This window comes from Saimiri boliviensis, chromosome 1, assembly GCF_048565385.1.
Source record: "Saimiri boliviensis isolate mSaiBol1 chromosome 1, mSaiBol1.pri, whole genome shotgun sequence".
In the NCBI taxonomy this organism is placed as follows: Eukaryota; Metazoa; Chordata; class Mammalia; order Primates; family Cebidae; genus Saimiri; species Saimiri boliviensis.
The window spans coordinates 215,700,841-215,721,856 of NC_133449.1; the positions used below are offsets into that span (position 1 = coordinate 215,700,841).

The window sequence follows — 21,016 nt, forward strand, 5'->3', positions numbered from 1 at the left end:
AACAAAAATAAATTGTCAACTAGACCATTGTAGTAATATTTATGGATTTATAGCACATTATTCTATGTAACACAGTAAAAATAAATATATATATATGTAATCTGCAATTCATTTCCTTTAACCAATATCATACTATGAAGATTTAAATTGAGATTTTTAGTATCTACCAACCATGAGGTAAAAAAAGCCTGGACTGTGTCCTGGAGGACTTTCTGATTTCATTGAGGCAATGTAGTATGCAAATAAAATGCCTTGTTCCCCAGCTTTATTGGGGCATAATTGACAAATAAAAATTGTATGTATTCAAGGTATACATGATGATTGACATGTGTATACCTTGTGAAATGGTTAACACAGTCAGTCCATATTAATCACCTCACATAGTTACCATTTGTGTGTGTGGTGGGGTGGTGGTGGGTGCTAAGAACACTTACTATCTACTTTCTTTGCAAATTTCAAGTATGTAAAACAGTAGTTAACTACAGTCACCATGGTGTGCATTAGGTCCCCAGAACTAATAAATCTTACACCTGAAAGTTTATACCCGTTAAATCTAAATTTTAAATTGGAGCAGAAAATAGGTACCCAGATGAGAGGGTTACACACAAGTGCTTTCACTATTCCAAGGCTAACAGAATAAATGTATAAATATGTGTGATGTGTTTATGGAAGACACGACTTGGAAAAAAGAAGATGAATTGGAAGGAGTAGAGCAGGGGTTACCAACCCAGAGGCTGTGGACCAGTACTAGTCTCTTAGTATCTGGGCTGCACAGCAAGTGGTGAGCAGGAAGCCAAGAGAATTGGGCTCCACCTTCTGTCAGATCAGCGGAGGCCTTAGATTCTCATAGGAGCCGAATCCTGCTGTGAACTGCGCATGTGAAGGATCTAGGTTGCACTTCTTATGAGAGTCTAACGCCTTATGATCTGAGGTGAAACAGTTTCATCCCAAACCTGTCCCCTACTTCCCATCTGTGGAAAAATTATCTTCCATAAAACCAGTCCCTGGTGCCAAAAAGGTTGGGGACTGCTGATGTAGGGGACCCTTCCCTTCAAGGTGAAAGAATAACTCAAAGTCAGACATGAGAATGTTATCATACCAAAGAAACAGAAAACATGTTGCCTTCCTAGAGCTTATAGTATAGTGAGGAATTTTACAGAAAAGTCAAGATAATTATAGTGACTTTTTAAAACTTTCATGAAGGTGGATGGCTATAATTTTTAAAATGTATCCCAGTATGACTCTTGTGACTTTGGCAGAGAATTCAAATACCTGAGGTGCAGTTGTTGAATTATTTTTGTTTGTAGCTCTCAAATGATTTAGAGGGGAAAAAAAGTACATGTACAGGGAATAAAATACATGAAACGAATGTGGCAAAACGTTAACAATTATTGAATCTAGGACGTGGGCATTCATAGCACTACTGAAACTCTTACAGGTTTAAACATTTTTACAAAAAAAGTTGAGATAGGGAGTAAATGAATGGAGAAAAGATTAAAGAAAAAGTCTTCCAAATAATTTAACGATCAACAAAGAAATTTAGAAAATATTCGCCAAGCACAGTGGCTCATCCTTGTAATCCCAGCACTTTGGGAGGCCAACATGGGTGGATCACCTGAGGTCAGGAGTGTGAGACCAGCCTGGCCAATGTGGTGAAACCCCTTCTCTACTAAAAACACAAAAATTAGCCAGGTGTGGTGGCAGGCACCTGTAATTCCATCTATTTGGGAGTCTAAGAAAGCAGAATTTCTCGAACCCAGGAAGTGTGGAGGTTGCAGTGAGCTGAGATCACACCACTGCACTCCAGCCTGGGTGACAGAGTGAGACTGTGTCTCAAAAAAAAAAAAAAAAAAAAAAAAATTATGAAGATAACAAAACTTTTTAATGGTAGCTAGATTACTAAAAAGAGAAATTTTATACCCATAAAAACTTATTTAAAAAAGAATAAATGCTAAAAAATAATGGATTTTTAAATAAAAAATTGAGTATAATATTAAAAATCAAGTGTAACAATGATTATGGTACAAATGCATAATTACTTTATGAATATTTGGTAAACTTTCTTCATTTCACATTTCTCCAATCTTAGCAAGTACATCTTGCATTGTATTATGTAGGAAAGAAAACCTGACTGCTTTTGGACATCATGGAAAGTAAATACAAAAGAGTAAACCATTTATTTTTTGCCAATTTAATTTTTACATTTCAGTAAAATTTTGTTGACAACACTTCTAAAGCAAAACAAATTTGCCCAGCCTCCCAATGAATTCTGGGCAAAGAAAGTTTATTTTCCCATTTTCCTTGTCTTGTTTGGCCAGATTTATAAATACTGTATAGAATTGTGAGAATATTCATAACATGATGATTAATTTCCTACTTCAATGAGGCACAGCCTAATCAAACACACATAGATATATTATGAGTTTAAAAAAGAACTCTTATGATCATATCCAGTGTTTAATTTCAGTAGAAATTGGTTTCATTAGTGTCTTTCTTTACTAGAATTATAATAAATAGAGTGAAAAAGAATCTTGGTCATTTTTTTTTTTCTTTTTTGAGATGGAGTCTTGTTCTGTCGCCAGGCTGCAGTGCAGTGGCGGGATCTCAGCTCATTGTAACATCTTCCTACTGGGTTCAAGCCATTCCCCTGCCTTAGCCTCCCGAGTACCTGGGACTACAGGCATGCGCCACCATGCCCAGCTAATTATTTGTATTTCAGTAGAGACGGGTTTCACCATATTGGTCAGGATGGTCTCCACCTCCTGACCTCGTGATCTACCCGCCTTGGCCTCCCAAAGTGCTGTGATAACAGGCATGAGCCACCACACCTGGCTTCCTGGCCATATTTTTTATTGAAATACACGTAACATGAAATTCACCACTGTAACCATTTTAAAGTGCACAGTTCAGTAATTTCCAATATATTCACAGTGTTGTAGCCATTACCATTGTTTAGTTCTGGAACATTTCATCACTCCAAAAAGAAACCTGAGACCCATAAAGCAATCATTCACTATATAGCTCCTCCCTTCAGCCCCTGGCAACCACGCTTTTGCTTCAATGATTCTGTGCATTTGCTATTCTTAACATTTCATATAAATTGAATCATAGAATATGTGGCTTTTTGCAGCTAGCTTCTTTCATTTAGCATAAGCTTCTCAAGACTGAATCATGTTGTAGTATGTATCAATTCTTCATTACTTTTTATTGCCAAATAGTATTCTATTGTATGAATACACCACATTTAGTTCATTCATTCATCAACTGAAAGACATTTGGGTTGTTTTTACTTTTTGGCTACTATGAATCATGCTGCTATGAACAGTCATGTATAAGTGTTTGTTTGAACATCTGTCGTTGATTCTGTTCGCTCTATACCTCTAAGTAGAATTGCTGGGTCATAAAGTAATTTTCTGTTTACCTTCTTGAGGAATCATCAAACTGTTTTACATTTTTAATGTAAGTTTAAAAGGCCAGTTAATGGGGAAAGGACATTATAAGTTGACAGCTTCCAATCCCCAAACCCCCATTTAAAAATTTAGCAAGTAATATTTAATGCAATGTTATTTGAGTTCAGATTTCTCTTTTGACGTTACTAGTCATTCCTCTGCAAGCTTAATTGAGTTTTCAGTGAAGGGCATTTACTCTATTCTCTCTGACCAATAGCTGCTTAATTGAAATGTATGTGGAGGACTGGTAACCAGAATTTGAGCTTTTGAATACACATATACAAAGTCTTTATACCTACACACACACACACAAACACACACACACACACACACACACACACACACACACACACACACACATATTCCTTTCCAATTTTTCTCTTCAGTTGAAGAGGACAAATGCTTTACCCTACAATTTAGAAGCATAATATCAGGAAGTTTCAGAACCTAATCTGATGTGCCTTAAAATAGTTATAAATTAGGGAGGTGTCTTCCAAGTTCTCAATAACTATGTTTTAAGTTTGCCAGTATGTCCCTGAAAAAAGATCAACAAATCTCCATTAGAATCTGTGCCAAAATATTTCTCAAGAACTGCTAGCCCTCTGTATTTAAAATGTTTTCACCATTAAAACTTAAGGAAGTTTGAGCATTTCTTAAGACATTAAAATATTGGACCTTTTAAAATTCTAAGTGAATTACATATATGCTTTGAGATTTTGGCCTATGGTTAACTTTCTCCATGGAGCTGAAATATTTTCTGCTTGGAATTAAGCCAAATCTCCCACTTGCATGCATTTAACTTATGTTGCCTTCATCCAAGTCCTGGCATTTGAATGGTCTTTTTTCTTTATCTGAATATTTTCTAACTTGAGGAAAAATGATACTTTTCTTTTAAAACTTGCCTCTCTCCTCTCCTTCCCCTCTTCACCCAAAGCAGATGTCTTTATACTATGTACCTGCAGTCCTGTGAGGAAAGCAGATATTTTCCAACACAGGAGGATTGATTGCCCTTAAATACCACCAAGGGCTTCTGAGGGATTTATGGATGAGCTGTGGTGAGTTATATGAACTCTTTGAAATTCTGTGTTGAATTGGTAGATTAGGTACAATCAGCTTATGTAGAGGAGAATCATAGTTGTTCTTATATTCTCAAAGGGGTATATAGTCCCCAAAAAGTGAAGATCTGATGGCTCTAGCCGTGGCCTGGAAAGCAAAGGAAATACACTCCCTGTGGTTCCACTGACACAGTGGATGGTGTGTGATTAAATCAAGAGTATGTTTCAGTCAGGCTTTCCACTGCAGAGCCAGAGTAATAGCAGTGCTAAGGGAGAAGCAGAGAATCAGTGATGCTGGAGTTACTACTTTTTCTTTTCTTGTTTGGGGTTGTTTGTTTGTTTGTTTTGGTGGGGTGGGGGATTGGGACAGGGTCTTGCTCTGTCACTCAGTTTGGAGTACAGTGGCTTGATCAAGGCTCACTTGATCAAGTATTCAATAGAATACTATTTGGCAATAAAAACTTGACCTCCTGTGTGCTCAAGCAATTCTCCTCCCTCAGCCACCCAAGTAGCTGGGACTACAGGTTCATGCACAAGGCCCAACTAACTTCATTTTCTTTTTAATTTTTTTTGTTTGTTTTATAGAGGCAGAGTCTCCCTATGCTTATGGGCTGGTCTCAAACTCCTGAGCTCAAGGGATCTTCCACCAGAGCTTCTCACAGTACTAGGATTACAGGTGTGAGCCACCATGCTCAGCCTGGGAGTTATAAGTTCATTGCAAATCCACTATGTACTTGGGCAGAAATAATAAAAAGAACCATTTTCTTTTGTTGGCATACTGGCCTTTCCCATCATCTCATACTTAACAGTCCTTATTTTTAAAAGTAAAAATAAACCTTTAAGAAAACCCATCATTCTCTTTAATTTTTTGTTGATCTTCACTCAGCTGTACATCCCCTAGCAGGTAAACTTCGCCTTCTTTGAAGTCATTTTGAGGCATCATGCAGTATGATGCCACTGTGAAAGGACTAGCCTAGCTCACTGCCGCTGGATCTTTAACAGCCCCATCAGAGCTCATCTGGAGCTTACCAGCTTTGCAACTCCAGTGCGACCGATAGACATCTGGAGTCTCAGTGAGTGTCAGGTGGAGCTACTGATAGGGAGCTGTTTTCAAGAGCAGACTGAGGGTCGATGTTTATGAAACTAAAGGTGGCTTCTGGGAATGGATTAAGGAGTGAAGCACTATTAGGGAACTGAGGGCACCATACTGCTTACAGAGATGGAATAGCCAGATGTTGGGGCAAGTGAAAGAAAGAAATGGCATTATTCCTGCTCAAAATGTAACATTGCCTGCCACCCTTAGGCCACTGGAACTTGTATAGAGATACCCTCTCTAGTAACTACAGTATATCATTTAGCAACTTGCTCACATCTGTCAATTCTTTGAAATATTTTTAGCTTCCATTCTGCCGCTTATTGATTCCCAAAAACCATTAGTGATCTCACATAGATATCTAAACACACTTTCAGTGCACTAAGGAAGAGAAAGCATTAAGTTAGTGATTTTTTTTTGCAAATACATGAAGGTAAGAAGGGAACTAACCCTGTTCGCATCCCTGCTTTGTGCCATTCACTTTACGTTCATCTTATTTGCTCCTGACAGCTTCTCTTTATGGTGAGTGTTATGATCTTTTTTTACAGATGTGTAAACAGAGGTTCATGTGGAAGTCGGAGAGTTGAGATTCTAATCCAGATCTGATAGTTGCAAACCACACTATTTCCCCAGCACCCACCAGAGAGTGGCAGCACCAGAGGCAGTTCCTGAAAGTTTGTCATGGTAGCAGCCTCTGGAAGAGGAATAGGGAATTTTAATTCAAGCTGCATTGTATACTTATAAATTTATTGTATGTGTGTTTAGGGTAATTTGGAGAAAACTAGTAAGACTCATGAGGAGGCCAAAGTCCGTGCACATTTGCAAATTATACCTTGGTGCTTTTCCAAAAGGACTATATGGGAGTGACTGTAGTAGAAATGAAATAAGCAGCTGATAAATTGTTCATTTTTAATTTTCATTTTTGATTTAAACTATTGATCTTTTTATTCCAATAAAACGTCACAAGTAAAAATAAAGAATTTATGGCAGTGTTAACATGGTAGAAGGTAGAGCAAACAAATCGAGAAAAAATCCAGGTGAAGGAGTAATAATTGAATAATGAAACTCTTAAACTTGTAAAAATATGTATAATAGATAGGGATGCACATTCCCTTTGACACTTACATCTGGGAATCCAGGGAAGTGAAAGGAATATGAAGAAGGAAACTTTATAGCAACACTGGACTGAAAGTTAAGAGAATCAAGCTCACTTTGCCCCTACCCAACGTGACCCTTCCATTAGTGGATCTGGCTCCTTCTTTCCTTAATTTATTCAGAAATGCTATTATTGAGCCCCCTGTATGTCAAACACTTTTCCCAATACTTGGGATTTGGCTTTGAAAAGGATAAACATGAGTTCCAAAGAACTTGTGTTTCTTTGGAAGAGACAGGTGATAAATAAAAAAGTAAATACAGTCATGCATCACTTAACAATGAGAATATTTTCTGAGAAATGCATTGTTAAGTGATTTTATCATTTTATGAATATCACAGAGTGTACTTAAACCTAGATGGAATAGCCTCCTATACACCTCGGCTATGCGATATGGTCTGTTGCTCCTAGGCTGCACACCTGAGCAGCATGTTACTGTACTGAATAGTGTAGGCAATTGTAACACAGTGCTAAGTATTTGTGTATCTAAACCTATCTAAACATAGAAAGGTACAGTAAAAATATAGTATAAAAGATAAAAAAAAAATCCTGTTGCATAGAGCTTACATTTTAGAAGAAAAAATAGATACTAGATAGACAAATAGACATATAGAGTATATGTTTTAGATAGTGATATTAGGGTAAAAATTAAGTAGGCTAAGTCGTGAGAGAATACCTGATGGGGCCCAGTGCTATGTTTTATATAGGGTGATCAGGAGAGGCCTCAGTGAGGAGCTCCTTGGGTTGTCTGTACCTTTTGGGACCTCAATCTCCATATATAAAATGAGAGCATTGCTAGGTGATCACTAAATGACTGCAAAATTCTATGCTTCCTTTAAGGGGCATATCTTTGGGTCAGATAATCTTTTGTATTTTTAAGTTATGGTCTTTGTTGTCAACTGATCTCAAAATGTAATAAGAATGTTCATTGATTCCCAAAGTTAATTCCATTTTTACATTTGGAGAATTTAAACTGAGAATAAAATGCCTTCCCAAAGGTTGCATAATAGCAAAAGAAGGATTAAAGTTCTCAATTCCTGTCACTCTTAGTCTGAAAACGTCACCTCACCATGTGCTACAATGAGAAGTTGAATTGAAATGTCAGGGCAGTTCAAAGTAGATTAAAGATATGTAAGCTGTGATGGACTACATATTTACAAATAAAGAATTGCATAATTATATCCCACTGTACTCATTTACAGCAGGCACGTGAGCCATGTGATACGCTTTAAGCCAGTAAAATAGCAAATTCCCCCCAAAAGATCTATAATTTTAATCAAAAGTTTGTTTCAGTCATTGAAATTCTGTTATTGCTGCTTACAAACATTAAAGTCAATCAAAACATCAGTAGCTTTGCAAAATCAATATTTTTAATATGTTTGCATTGCAGTGCTTCAGATTTTTGGCTAATGGATCACACCCATATTGATTTCCATGGGAAATGTTAGTCTGATACTGAAATAATTAAAAAAAAAAACAGGAATTATTGGTTTGGAATTTTGAAGGAGATAGAAGTATAAAAATTGGTTATTGACTAAATTTCTTGGGGTGAGTGAACCTTGGGCACTTGCAATAAACTGGTAGCACTCATTCATTACTGAATACTGCCTTAGTCCCTTAGACTGAAAAATCCATCAATAACCTATTACAACAATGCAAATTCTAGTGAAATAACATACTATGCATATAAGAATCACATTTTATCAAAACAGATATGTATAAGTATATGTATGGGCGTATTAAAAGTGTCTGCTAAAACATAGTGACTCATTTTGAATGAGATTCATGCTGAAGCTCATTTGAATAGCATTTTAAAAGAGATAAACTACTACAAAATAACAGTAAAAAGAAGCATACAATTATTCTATGAACAATAATGAAAGTGCAAACACTACAGCATGTCAAATGACAGATTCTGTTATTTTGATTCAGAGCAAAATTACAATTGTTATTCTGTTCTCAAAGCATAGGAATAATGTATGCAAGCATTAGATTAGATACAAACACATTCCTCACAATATGAATCTTGTGCATGTTACATTGCTCTTGTTTTTCAGCATTTGGTTAGGAGAGCCATGTTTTCATCTAGAAAGTTTACTCTCTGTTTTCATTTGGTTACCATTGTAAATTTATGAATTCTTTACCTCTCAGAGGCAATCTAGTGTTTTAGAGAGAGAGTGTTTTTAATATCTCAATTTAAGTTCTATCCAGGATAATAGTACTTGGGAGTAGCAGTTACATATTTTGTTATATATTTTTTTATTTCCTGAATTTTAAAATTTGAATGTTATTTACATAATACGGAAATGTTTATCTGCTTTGAAGGGAACGGGGATTAAGATAAAAACAAAAATGAGTAATCACAACTGTTGCATTTTGTTGCCATCTCTATAAGCCTGGTCAGTATTTTTCTTTCATAATAAGTTGAACTCTATAAATGGAAAGTTGATTATGATTCCTTCTGCTGCAGGAGGCGGTAACACTCAGATAATAGCACTGGCATTCTATTTCAATTTAGCATTAGTCTTTGATCACCATTTTTTTCGAAATTCCTTTATCCTATTCTACTTTTATCATTATAACTAGCATTATCCTAAATTCAGTTGATAAAATCATTTTTCTTCCTTCTCTGTTTGAAATGTATACCAGAATGTAACTTTTCTCTAATACTTTATGTCTCCTCATCAGTTAAGCTGTTAGGATATTCTTTTTGATGGATTCAGCCTTCGGGATGATTTTGAGACAGGAAGCTTCAATGTTATCTAATGTTAGGGACATCATACCTGAAAATAACCAAGTTGTACAGTAAAGATATATGCATGTAAGTTATATAAATATTCATATAATTTTTGCTAAATTATTCAATGTCTTTCTGCAGAGAATCGTATTAGAAAAGTATCCATGGTCTTAAAAATGATAGGATTCTAATGTCCTAGCATGCCGTTTCCATAGTTTTACATACAATTATTCTTCCTTTTGTTTATGTCTTTCTAAGAATTTCACCTGGAATTTGTGTCACTTACTATTGTAAAAAAAATGTTATTTCCTCAACAGATAGAATTTGTGCATCCCAGTTAAAATCTCCAGGTGTCTAACTAGTCAAGGAGCTGGGCATGGTGAAAATGGGAAATCATCAGGTCTTACAAATCTCGCAGAGCAAATACGCAGTTCTGCAAGACTCCATATCCCACTTCTACGGCCATATGGGCCTCTGGGCCTCTGTTCTGATCTCATCTAGATTTTTCAGCTAGTGCCATATTCATACAAGTGCCATTTCTACATAGGATGGTTATCATCTGACAACCTTTCAGTAGCTTAGAAGTCACATAACTTGAAACTTGGTCCAGAACATCCTGTTGTCTTTACTAGCAGTCTCAGCAGAAACCAGGCTGTTGTCTAACTGTGAAGGTAGTGCCTGAAAACAGGCCTGAAGCTCTAAGGGAGGACATGTTTTTAAATATATTTGTGTACTCTGGACATTTGACAAAATCCATTGCAGTTAACAGACAGCAGTCAAATTAACAGGGAGATAGTTCTCCACTTATCGAGAATGTCAAACGACAGAGGGAAGAGGGGATTCCAAAGAGCTGCTCCGAGTACATTCTTTTTATATTAATGGTGAGTGAATACCAGTGTCAAAAGTTTATATCACAGTATGAATAAGGTGATTTGATTTGAATTTTTAGACAAAAACAGTCCTTCCACATTTTAGGTCATGATGATAAAAACTTTTTTGAGAACCAGACTATTCAGATAGTCTGTACCAAGCCTTGCCTATATACAGCTGGAAAATACCTGGAATTCTTTATTCGCTAACAAATTATCACACATGCATGCTGCTCAGAGAATGTGTGTAAGATAGTGGTTAAAAGCACAGGCTCTGGAGCCGTACTACCTGAATTTGTTTCCTTTCTGTGCCACTTTTCTATCTCTGTAACTTTTGTCAAGTGCCACCCTGTCTCTACCTCCATTCCTTCACCTGTAAACTGATGAGAGTAGAGCTTACTTCACAGGATGCTGTGAGGATGTTGTACAGCATTTATTACTTGGTTTTAATTTCAAGTAGTTTTATCTCTAAAATTTTATCTTCTGTAACCAGGGAGAGCTTCTATTCTCTGCCTCCGTGGCACCCTGCACCACCCCCACCATAGTGTATGTTACTGTGCAGTATCTATTGACTTGCCTCTCCCACCTCCATTAAACTGTAAGCTTCATGAAGACAAAATGTGTGTCTATCTTACCATCATTATTGCTTCAATGCCTAGCACATAGTTTGTACTCAGTAAATGTTTATTAGATGAATGTGAAATAAAATGTAATAAAACAAATACCACAAATATTATTCATCTGTAGAATTTTTGTTTCAATTAAGTTACTTTCCTGGTATTGGCAGAGGCTGGCATGCAATGAATTATATCAACTTCTTTGCATTGACTTCTGCCTAGAATGAACCACCCTTAGATACCCACAAGCTCACCCCTCATTCCTTCAGATCTTTATTCAAATATTACCTTCTCAGTGTTGCCTATCCTGATTGCCTCATTTAAAACTGCATTTCTATCCCTTCTCTGTTCTGTTTTTTTTTTTTTTTTTTTTTGTACGGCATTTGTGACAGTCTAGCCCTCTATATATTTTAGTTATTTGATGTATTTATGATCGTTGTTGACCTCACTTACTCCACACCAGAATGTAAGCTTTGTCAGTATTGCTCACTGGTGCATCCCTAGCACCTGGACCAGTGCCTGGCACAAAGTAGACAGGCACTTTAGCAAATATTTGTTGACTTAATTAATAAATGCAATGCATTGGGGATGCCAACTTGGAAATAACTGGAAGCAAAATTATATTCAAGGATAGTCAACAGAGAATTTGAAACAAAAAACTTCAGGCTCTGTCTTGAGATCAATTATATACAGTTTTTTACTTCTACAGGTGCATTCTTGAACCTCCCTGAGCCCTTTAACCCAGCCTCTGAATTCTGAAAAGCATTCTTCTCAAAATATTCTTCCAAGGGTTATTCCGAGGACTGTATTGCAATTTTCTATAAAATAATATATATCTGAGACTTTATTTTTCAAGTTATATAAGATTCTAGTGTTAGAGGCACTTTTTTAAATGGTTAAACCCTAAAGCAAACTGCTTCTTTAAATACATGGATATGAATCTTCCATAGAGCACAAATACAAGATCTCTGCAAGGTTTAATTAAGAATAATTGCCGGGCGCGGTGGCTCAAGCCTGTAATCCCAGCACTTTGGGAGGCCGAGGCGGGTGGATCACGAGGTCGAGAGATCGAGACCATCCTGGTCAACGCGGTGAAACCCCGTCTCTACTAAAAATACAAAAAATTAGCTGGGCATGGTGGCGCGTGCCTGTAGTCCCAGCTACTCAGGAGGCTGAGGCAGGAGAATTGCCTGAACCCAGGAGGCGGAGGTTGCGGTGAGCCGAGATCGCGCCATTGCACTCCAGCCTGGGTAACAAGAGCGACACTCTGTCTCAAAAAAAAAAAAAAAGAATAATTAAAATATCTATTAAAATATGTTTCATTCTACCAGCTTAGTAGGGGGTTTTATTTCAATAAAAAGTTGTATTTTTTTTTACATGTTAACAGCATAAAACACAACATTGTGCTAGTACCATCAGGGAAGATGTGGTATGCTGAAGTGGTAAGAAACAATGTGATTTATAAATTAATTCCCTGCATTACTTTTGTTAAAATGTTTTTTCATTAAGAATTAAACTTTCACTTTGGTGGTTTAATTGGTGGTTAATTGTTTGAATTCATTATGAGGGCATCGTACAAACACAAATTAAACAAGAAAATTATATAAGAAGTAAAGAATTGGATTGGGGCAAAATATTTTTAAAATATAAAGGCTTGGTATCATATATGAGGTGAGATTTTTATTCAGTTTGTGGTTTGTAAGATTATTTAGCTATTTAATTATGTCATAAAATGACTTATATAAGCTTAGGTTAATAAGAAAGAATGTTTAAACAAAAAATTTAAAGAAGGCAAGTTATTGTTACAGGGATGGGTCAAGAGAGCCAAATGCTATATGTAATTCCCAAGTGTTTGTAAAGGGGAGAGATAGAGAAAGGGTCAAAACCCAAAGGGAAGAGGAAACTAGTAATTATTAAGTCTGACGAGATGAAGCTATCCCATTTAAAAAAAGATTTGAGAAGAGAACAAATGGGAAGATAAGTAAACACTAAATAAACCTGATGATAGAGAGAGATGGATTATTATTTTTCTCAGTACGGCAGGAAGATCTAACTAAATGTGTCCCCCACCTTTTTTTTTTTTTTTGAGGTGGGGGCGATGGAGTCTCACTCTGTCGCCCAGGCTGGAGTACAGTGGCACAATCTCGACTCACTGCAACCTCTGCCTCCCAGGTTCAAGCGATTCTACTGCTTCAGTAGCTGGGATCACAGATGCCCACTACCATGCCTGGCTAATTTTTGTATTTTTATTAAAGACAGTGTTTCACCATGTTGGCCAGGCTGGTCTCGAACTCCTGACATCAGGCAATCCACCCAACACAGCCTCCCAAAGTGCTGGGATTACATGTGTGAGCCACCATACCTGGACACTTGTCCTTTTTAAAAAGACAGTAACATGAAGACAGGAGAGCCATGTATGTGGCAGACATTGTGGTATTTTTGACTCATACCAAACAAAAAACAACAACAACAAAACCCTTCTTTCTCTTACCCCTGCATTCTCCACATTAGTCTCTCTATGACAATGGTTAAAATCTAAGTATTACCAAGAATGAGTAACACTGAATTAATAACGTCCCCATTGATGCTATTATAATACTTCAAAGAGAAAGGGATGAAGATTGCAAGGGAGCTATTAATCTAAGTAATAGAGAAATTCAGGAGAAGATGTGATGCCATCTAATCATCAGATCCAGTAAGACATTCAGGGATTGAGAAGGAGAGATCCATTAAACTAAATCTTGAAAGATGGGTAGGATTTGAAGATTCATAGAAGGAAAGAAGAATATTTCAACTAGAGTTTCAGCATGAGCAAGGGCTTGAAAGTACAGGACATGTAACATAAACATTTGTAATAGCAAAAAAGGAGGTTGACAGATACATCATTGGTGTGAATGGAGAAGGAATAAAATAAAAGTTGTAAGTGTGAATGAGATGACAGGCAACAGGCTAAGGAGTTCATCACGGTTTTTTTTTGTTTGTTTGTTTTGTTTTGTTTTCTCTATATTTACTTTAAGTTCTGGGGTATGTGTGCAGAACACGCATGTTACATAGATATACACGTGCCATGGTTGTTTGCTGTACCCATCAACCCATCATCTACATTAGGTATTTCTCCTAATGCTATCCCTTCCCTAGACCCACACACTCCAATAGGCCCCAGTATGTGATGTTCCCCTCCGTGTGTCTAAGTGTTCTCATGATCAGCTCCCATTTATGAGTGAGAACATGCAGTATTTGGTTTTCTGTCCTTGTGTTACTTTGCAGAGAATGATGACCTCCAGCTTCATCCATGTCCCTTCATCCATGTACCAGCTTCATCCTTCTTTATGGCTGCATAGTATTCCATGGTTAATATATGCCACATTTTTTTTATCCAGTCTATCATTGATGGGTATTTGGGTTGGTTCCAGGTCTTTGCTATTGTGAATAGTGCTGCAATAAACATATATGTGTGTGTGTGTTTGTGTGTCTTTATAGTAGAATGATTTATAATCCTTTGAGTATATACCCAGTAATGGGATTGCTGTTTTATATGGTATTTCTGGTTGTACATCCTTGGGGAATCACCACACTGACCCACAATGGTTGAACTAATTTACACTCCCATCAAAGTGTAAAAGCATTCTTTTTTCTCCACATCCTCTCCAGCATCTGTTGATTCCTGACTTTTTAATAATCACCATTCTAACTGGGATAAGATGCTATCTCATTGTGGTTTTGATGTGCATTTGTCCAATGACCAGTGATGATGAGCTTTTTTTTTCATATGTTTGTTGGTCATATAAATGTCTTCTTTTGAGAAGTGTCTGTTCATATCCTTTGCCCACTTTTGGATGGAGTTGTTTGTTTTTTTCTTACAAATTTGTTTAAGCTCCTTGTAAATTCTGGATGTTGACCCTTTGTCAGATGGATAGATTGCAAAAATTTTCTCCCATTCTGTAGGTTGCCTTTTCACTCTGATGATAGTTTCTTTTGCTGTGCAGAAGCTCTTTAGTTTAATTAGATCCCATTTGTCAATTTTGGCTTTTATTGTCATTGCTTTTGGTGTTTTAGTCATGAAGTCTTTGCCCATGCCTATGTCTTGAATGATATTGCCTGGGTTTTCTCCTAGGGTTTTTATGGCTTTAGGTTTTACATTTAAGTCTTTAATCCATCCAGAGTTAATTTTTGTGTAAGGTACAATGAAGGGGTCCAGTTTCAGTTTTCTGAAATATGGCTAGCCAGTTTTGCCAGCACCATTTATTAAATAAGGAATCCTTTCCCCATTGCTTGTTTTTGTCAGGTTTGTCCAAGATCAGATAGTTGTAGATGTGTGGTGTTGTTTCTGAGGCCTCTGTTCTGTTCCATTGGTCTATATATCTGTTTTGGTACCAGGAATTCTGCTTTTCGGAATTTTCAGCATTTTTTCACTGGTTTTTCCTCATCTTCGTGGATTTATCTACCTTTGGTCTTTGATACTGGTGACCTTCGGATGGGGTTTTTGTGTGGACATTCTTTTTGCTGATGTTGATGCTATTTCTTTCTGTTTGTTAGTTTTCGTTCGGTCAGGCCTCTCTGCTGCAGGTCTGTTGGAGTTTACTGGAGGTCCACTCCAGACTCTGTTTGCCTGAGTATCACCAGCAGAGGCTGCAGAACAACAAAGATTGCTGTCTGTTCTTTCCTCTGGAAGCTTCGTCCCAGAGGGGTACCTGCCAGATGCCAGCCAGAGCTCTCCTGTATGAGGTATCTGTCGACCTCTGCTGGGAGGTATTTCCCAGTCAGGAGGCATGGGGTTCAGGGACCCACTTGAGGAGGCAATCTGTCCCTTAGCAGAGCTCGAGCACAGTGCTGAGCTCTGCTGCTCTCTTCATAGCCAGCCAGCAGAAACGTTTAAGTCTGCTGAAGCTGCACCCACAGCTGCCCCTTCCCCCAGGTGCTGTGTCCCAGGGAGATGGGAGTTTTATCTATAAGCCCCTGACTGGGGCTGCTGCCTTTCTTTTAGAGATGCCCTGCCCAAAGAGGAGGAATCTAGAGAGGCAGTCTGGCTATAGTGACTTTGCTGAGCTGTGGTGGGCTCCGCCCAGTTCAAACTTCCAATGGCTTTCTTTACACTGTGAGGGGAAATCTGCCTTCTCAAGCCTCAGTAATGGTGGAAGCCCCTCCCTCCACCAAACTCAAGCATCCCAGGTCAACTTCAGACTATTGTGCTGGCAGCAAGAATTTCAAGCCAGTGGATCTTAGCTTGCTGGACTCCATGGGGCTGGAATCCTCTCAGCAAGACCATTTGGCGCCCTGGCTTCAGCCCCGTTTCCAGGGGAGTGAACAGTTCTGTCTCACTGGTGTTCCAAGTATTACTGGGGTATGAAAGAAAACTCCTGCAACCAGCTTGGTGTCTGCCCAAACAGTTGCCTGGTTTTGTGCTTGAAACCCAGGGCCCTGGTGGTGTAGGCACCCAAGGGAATCTCCTGTTCTGCAGGATGCAAAGACCGTGGGAATTGCGTGGTATCTGGACTGGAATGCACCGTCCCTTAAGGCACAGTCCTTCATGGCTTCCCTTAGCTAGGGGAGGGAGTTCCCCAACCCCTTGCATTTCCTAGGTAAGGTGCCACCCCACCCTGCTTCTGCTCACCCTCTGTGGGCTGCAACCACTGTCTAACCAATCCCAATGAGATGAGCTGTGTAGCTCAGTTGGAAATATAGAAATAACCTGCCTTCTCCGTTGATCTCGCTGGGAGCTGCTAACCAGAGCTGTTCGTATTCAGGCATCTTGCTCAGATCCCCACTTTTGTTTTTTTTTTTAATATTACATTTTTAAAGATCTTACTTCGTCTTAAAATTTTCGCATACTAGACATGTTTCCTGCATGGTTTGTCTCCCTAGTCATTGTCCACAGAACTCTGAGAAGCTGTAGGAATACACAGACGCAGACTCAGCAGCATCTCCCACGTTGTGGAAAAGGATTGTACCTCAAGGGACAGGGCCCTGTGCTCCCCTGTGCCTGTTGGACAGAGCCTGGAGGGAGTAAACTCCCAGGATATCCACACTGGACCATATTTTTTTTAGGTCAAAGGATTAAAAAATTTTGGAGGAAATGAACTATCTGAGCTACATTTCAGAAAAAAAGGATCTAGCAGCTATGAGTAAAATATATTGCTGAGGAAAGGCTGAAGATAGGGAAAATGCAGCTAAAAGTTCATTATTTTAGTCCCTACAAGAGGCAGTGATGCCTGAATGTTGGCATTGAGAGTGAAAGTGAAGAAAGGTATAGAATACAAAGACATACAGACATAAAATCACTGTGACTTGGCCAGGGGGGTCAACGTAAGTTTTTCTTCAAATGGGACAGTCAGTTGGTTAGTAGAATCTCTGCAAGAATGGTGGAACACAGGATAGGAAAGCTCCTGTGGAAGTTCGGGAAAGACTGTGCATGCAGCATGCCTACGTGTCAGTTCTGTGGTAGAACTGAGAATAGCTTTCCGACACTGGACGTTGGAATAGTTAATGGAGAAGAAGACATAGAAATTGAGATTTCCGATTCAACTCCTTGCATTCAGACTTTATATTCTTTTAAAGTCATTTGAGGATTCAATCTTGCCTCCTTCTAAGATTACTAAACCTTTAAGATGCTTTCCTCTGAAATAAAATGATTGATCTTACAGAGCAAATGATCCCAGAGCCATTGTAGGAAAGCGGTAATATAAATTTAGAGATACTTAGAAGAAATCATTGGACTGAATAGGGAATGGGTGAGATAAGTGTAAGATGAGGACTTGACAGTTCGTTCTCATTGGATACCACAATGGCTACATGCCAACTATACCAACTTAGTAATACATGCTACCAATTGCAATCTATGTATTGCTATAAAATATCATCCTGGTGTGTTGGCACTTAACTTTTTAAATCCATGTTTCAAACCAACTTTTCTTTGGAGGGTAAGCATGACTTTTATGCAGTAATAATTTTGTCTCTTCTTCCCCCTGGGAAGCAAACACATTGAAAGAAGACTGAGCTTTTAAAAGCTCTCTCAAGTAGTCTTTTTTAATTATTATTTTGAAACTTAAGAGAAAAAAACATTAAATTGAGAAAAAAGTAAGGCTTCTATATTGACTTCTGTGAGACACTCCATTAGTAGCCCAAACTACTTCCAAGTAATGGTCAAAAAATCTTTACATTATGCAGTGGCTCGGGTTTATAGCAGTTACACTTATCTATTGCTATAACAGTTATCTATAGTCAGTTATCTATTGCCATGTAACAAACCATCCAAAAACTTAGTGTCTGAAAACAGCAATTATTATCTCTCACGGTTCCACAAGTTGACTTAGCTTAACTTGTAGGCTCTTTCCTGAGTTCTCTCATATGGTTATAGTGAACTTCCAATTGGGACTGGAGTCATCTGAAACATCGCTGCCCTCGACATTCAAGGTACCTTATTCACATGTCTGGGATCAACTGGGAATTCAGCTGGCACTACCTACTGGAGCATGACACATGACCTTTCCATGTATCTTGGGCTTTCTCCAGGATGGTCTGTGTTCTAAAAGGGAGCATCCCAGGAACAAGTAATGATGCCAAGTGTACCAGACAGAAGCTGCAAAACTTATGATCTAGTCTAAAAAGTCATGCAGCATCACTTCCACCATATTCAGTGTTCAAAAAGAAAGTCACTGCCTGGCACTATGGCTGTTGCCTGTAGTGCCAGTACTTTGGGAGGCCAAGGCAGGTGGATCAAGTCAGGAGTTTGAGATAAGCCTGGTCAACATGGTTTAACCCTGTCTCTACTAATAATACAAAAGAAAGAAAGAAAGAAAGAGAGAGAGAAAGAAAAAGAAAGAAAGAAAGAAAGAAAGAAAGAAAGAAAGAAAGAAAGAAAGAAAGGGAGGGAGGGAAGAAGAAAGGAAAGAAGGAAGGAAGAGAAAAGAAAAAGAAAGAAAAAGTCATGAGACCATCACATTCAAGGGAAGGAGGCTATATATACATGCATTAACACTGTGAGGCATCATTCATTGGTGGGAAGAGGAGAGTACCTGTCTTTGAGGACTAGGTACTACTAGTAAAACCATAAAGCAGGATTATCAGGAGGAAATTAGACCAGATCCAGTAGATGTGAGTTTTGCAGAATGATATTACTGCTACCAGTAGAGTTGATGGTCCTCATTTACCCCCTTCCTTTAGAGTAGTTAACTGTTTCATTCAATCCTGATCTCAGATTCTAAACCTCTTTTCCCAATATATTGGTTTTGTTTTTTTAAGAGTCTTCAGATCTTTTATTAGTAGACCTAATGTCTCCAAAGGTGCCCAGACATGGTAGCGTATGAAATATGTTTTATATTGTATTGTTTTATCTTACCTCTTTGCCTCTGGGCCCTCCACAAGGGTGAGCCTAGGCAAGGTGCCATTTTATTTTCAAGGTTAATTCAGCAAGCATTAATTGAGTACTCTGTCCTTATCACAGGAGAAACAAAGAAATATAGCACATCTGTAAGATGTAAATAAAACAAAAGGAGAGAAAGGCCTGTATTATTAGCTAAGTTCTATAATAAAAAGACCCCAGAAATATAGATGATATAGAAGCTTATTTCTCTCTCACATTACAGTCCAAGGTGGCAATCCAGATGGGCAGGTGGTTCTGCCCCACACAGCCAGGTTTAGGACCTTCCGTCCTGTTTCTCTGCCATCACCAAGGCAGTATTCTCATCTGCATGGCGACAGCTGAGCTGCAGATTCATCATCATTCTTGACCACAGGAAGTGAGAAGGGAGAACATGGAGGAGACATGCCCACTTCTTTAAGGCGCTGGCCAGAAGTGACACAAATCAATTCTATGCTTGTTCCATTGGCAAGGACTCAGTTAAATGGCCAAACCTAAGAGTAAGGGAGCTTGGAAATGTAATGTGTTGCTGTCCATGTGTTTGATTACGATTGTTTTAGCAAGAGTTTCAGCAACAGTTAGCAGACACCACAATAGCATGTAAACAAATCATTACAAACTAATGTGATATCTATCACTAGAAAAACATACAAAATGCTATGAATACACAGTAGGGAGTGGGAGTCACTAGCTTGACTTCAGTGTTTGGGAAGGGTTTTCACAGGAAGTAAAATTTGAAATTATTCCAGAAGTAATGAATAGAGAAAAATAGGACATTCTGTGCAAAAAAACAAAAAGATATATATATGCCCAGGTACAGAGTACAAAGGAGTGTTATGGGTTTGGTGACTAGCAAAAATTTGGTATGGCTGAGTATAGGACCCACAGAATGAGGAATTATAGAAAATGAGATCTGGAAGATAGAGGAGATTACACTAAGAAGTAGCTAAGACTTTATTCTCTAGGGATGGTGGGGAGCTATCAGAAGTTTGTAAGCTTGGGACTGGCATGGTCACAGTGGTGGTGGTGGTGTGAAGAGAAGAGATGGAGTAAGAGGACAACAGTTAGGAGTATATTACAGGGGACATAATGGGAATTAAATCAAAATAGTTATTATGGAGATGGGAGAGGAAGGAATAAATATCTAGGGAACTGAGACTACAGCTTACTTTTATGAAAAGGTTGAGGAAAAGATGAATGCTTTCTAATTTTACAGGGTGGATAATTGGTGTTGCCATTAACAATGCAAGTACAAGAAAAGAAAACAAGTTTTCTAGGGTGAGATTTTTAATTTGTTTCTAGACATAAAGAATTTTGAATATCTGCCGTATATCCACATTTCTGACTAATTTCTGCTGGGTTTAAAGGTAAACGAAAAGAGCAGAAGGTGAGTCTAAGGACTGGCTTGACTCCAGATAAATATCTTTCTTAGTTATATGGGCAGATGTATAAGAGAATGTTGTCTTAGCAAAATGGGAAACTAACTTGGCCTAGTCTGTGATGACAGTAAAACTTTTAACAATTCATCAGCGCTTTTTTTTTTTTTTTTTTTTGAGACGGAGTTTCGCTCTTGTTACCCAGGCTGGAGTGCAATGGCGCGATCTCGGCTCACCGCAACCTCCGCCTCCTGGGTTCAGGCAATTCTCCTGCCTCAGCCTCCTGAGTAGCTGGGATTACAGGCACACGC

General features: G+C 38.2%; 1 protein-coding gene and 1 non-coding gene across 14 annotated transcripts in view; one reads left to right on the forward strand and one right to left on the reverse strand.

Moving 5' to 3' along the window:
* ARB2A (ARB2 cotranscriptional regulator A) overlaps positions 1-21,016 on the forward strand; it is a 505,249-nt gene that overhangs the window by 402,083 nt on the left and 82,150 nt on the right. Inside the window, exons 11-12 of one of the 13 annotated variants that reach the window (XM_074383585.1) lie at positions 4,384-4,504; positions 5,090-20,306. The exons of 9 other annotated variants lie outside the window; for them this stretch is intronic. In XM_074383585.1, the coding sequence (XP_074239686.1) occupies positions 4,384-4,463 (80 nt within the window). In that variant the 3' untranslated portion in view covers positions 4,464-4,504; positions 5,090-20,306. Of the gene's footprint in view, positions 1-4,383; positions 4,505-5,089; positions 20,307-21,016 lie in introns of those variants that run through there. 3 more of the 13 variants (XM_074383603.1, XM_074383595.1, XM_074383626.1) reach the window with 3 other exon arrangements.
* Positions 16,806-17,002, reverse strand: LOC120365703 (small nucleolar RNA SNORA73 family). The gene has a single exon (XR_005580582.1). It is a non-coding gene; the product is annotated as a small nucleolar RNA SNORA73 family (small nucleolar RNA).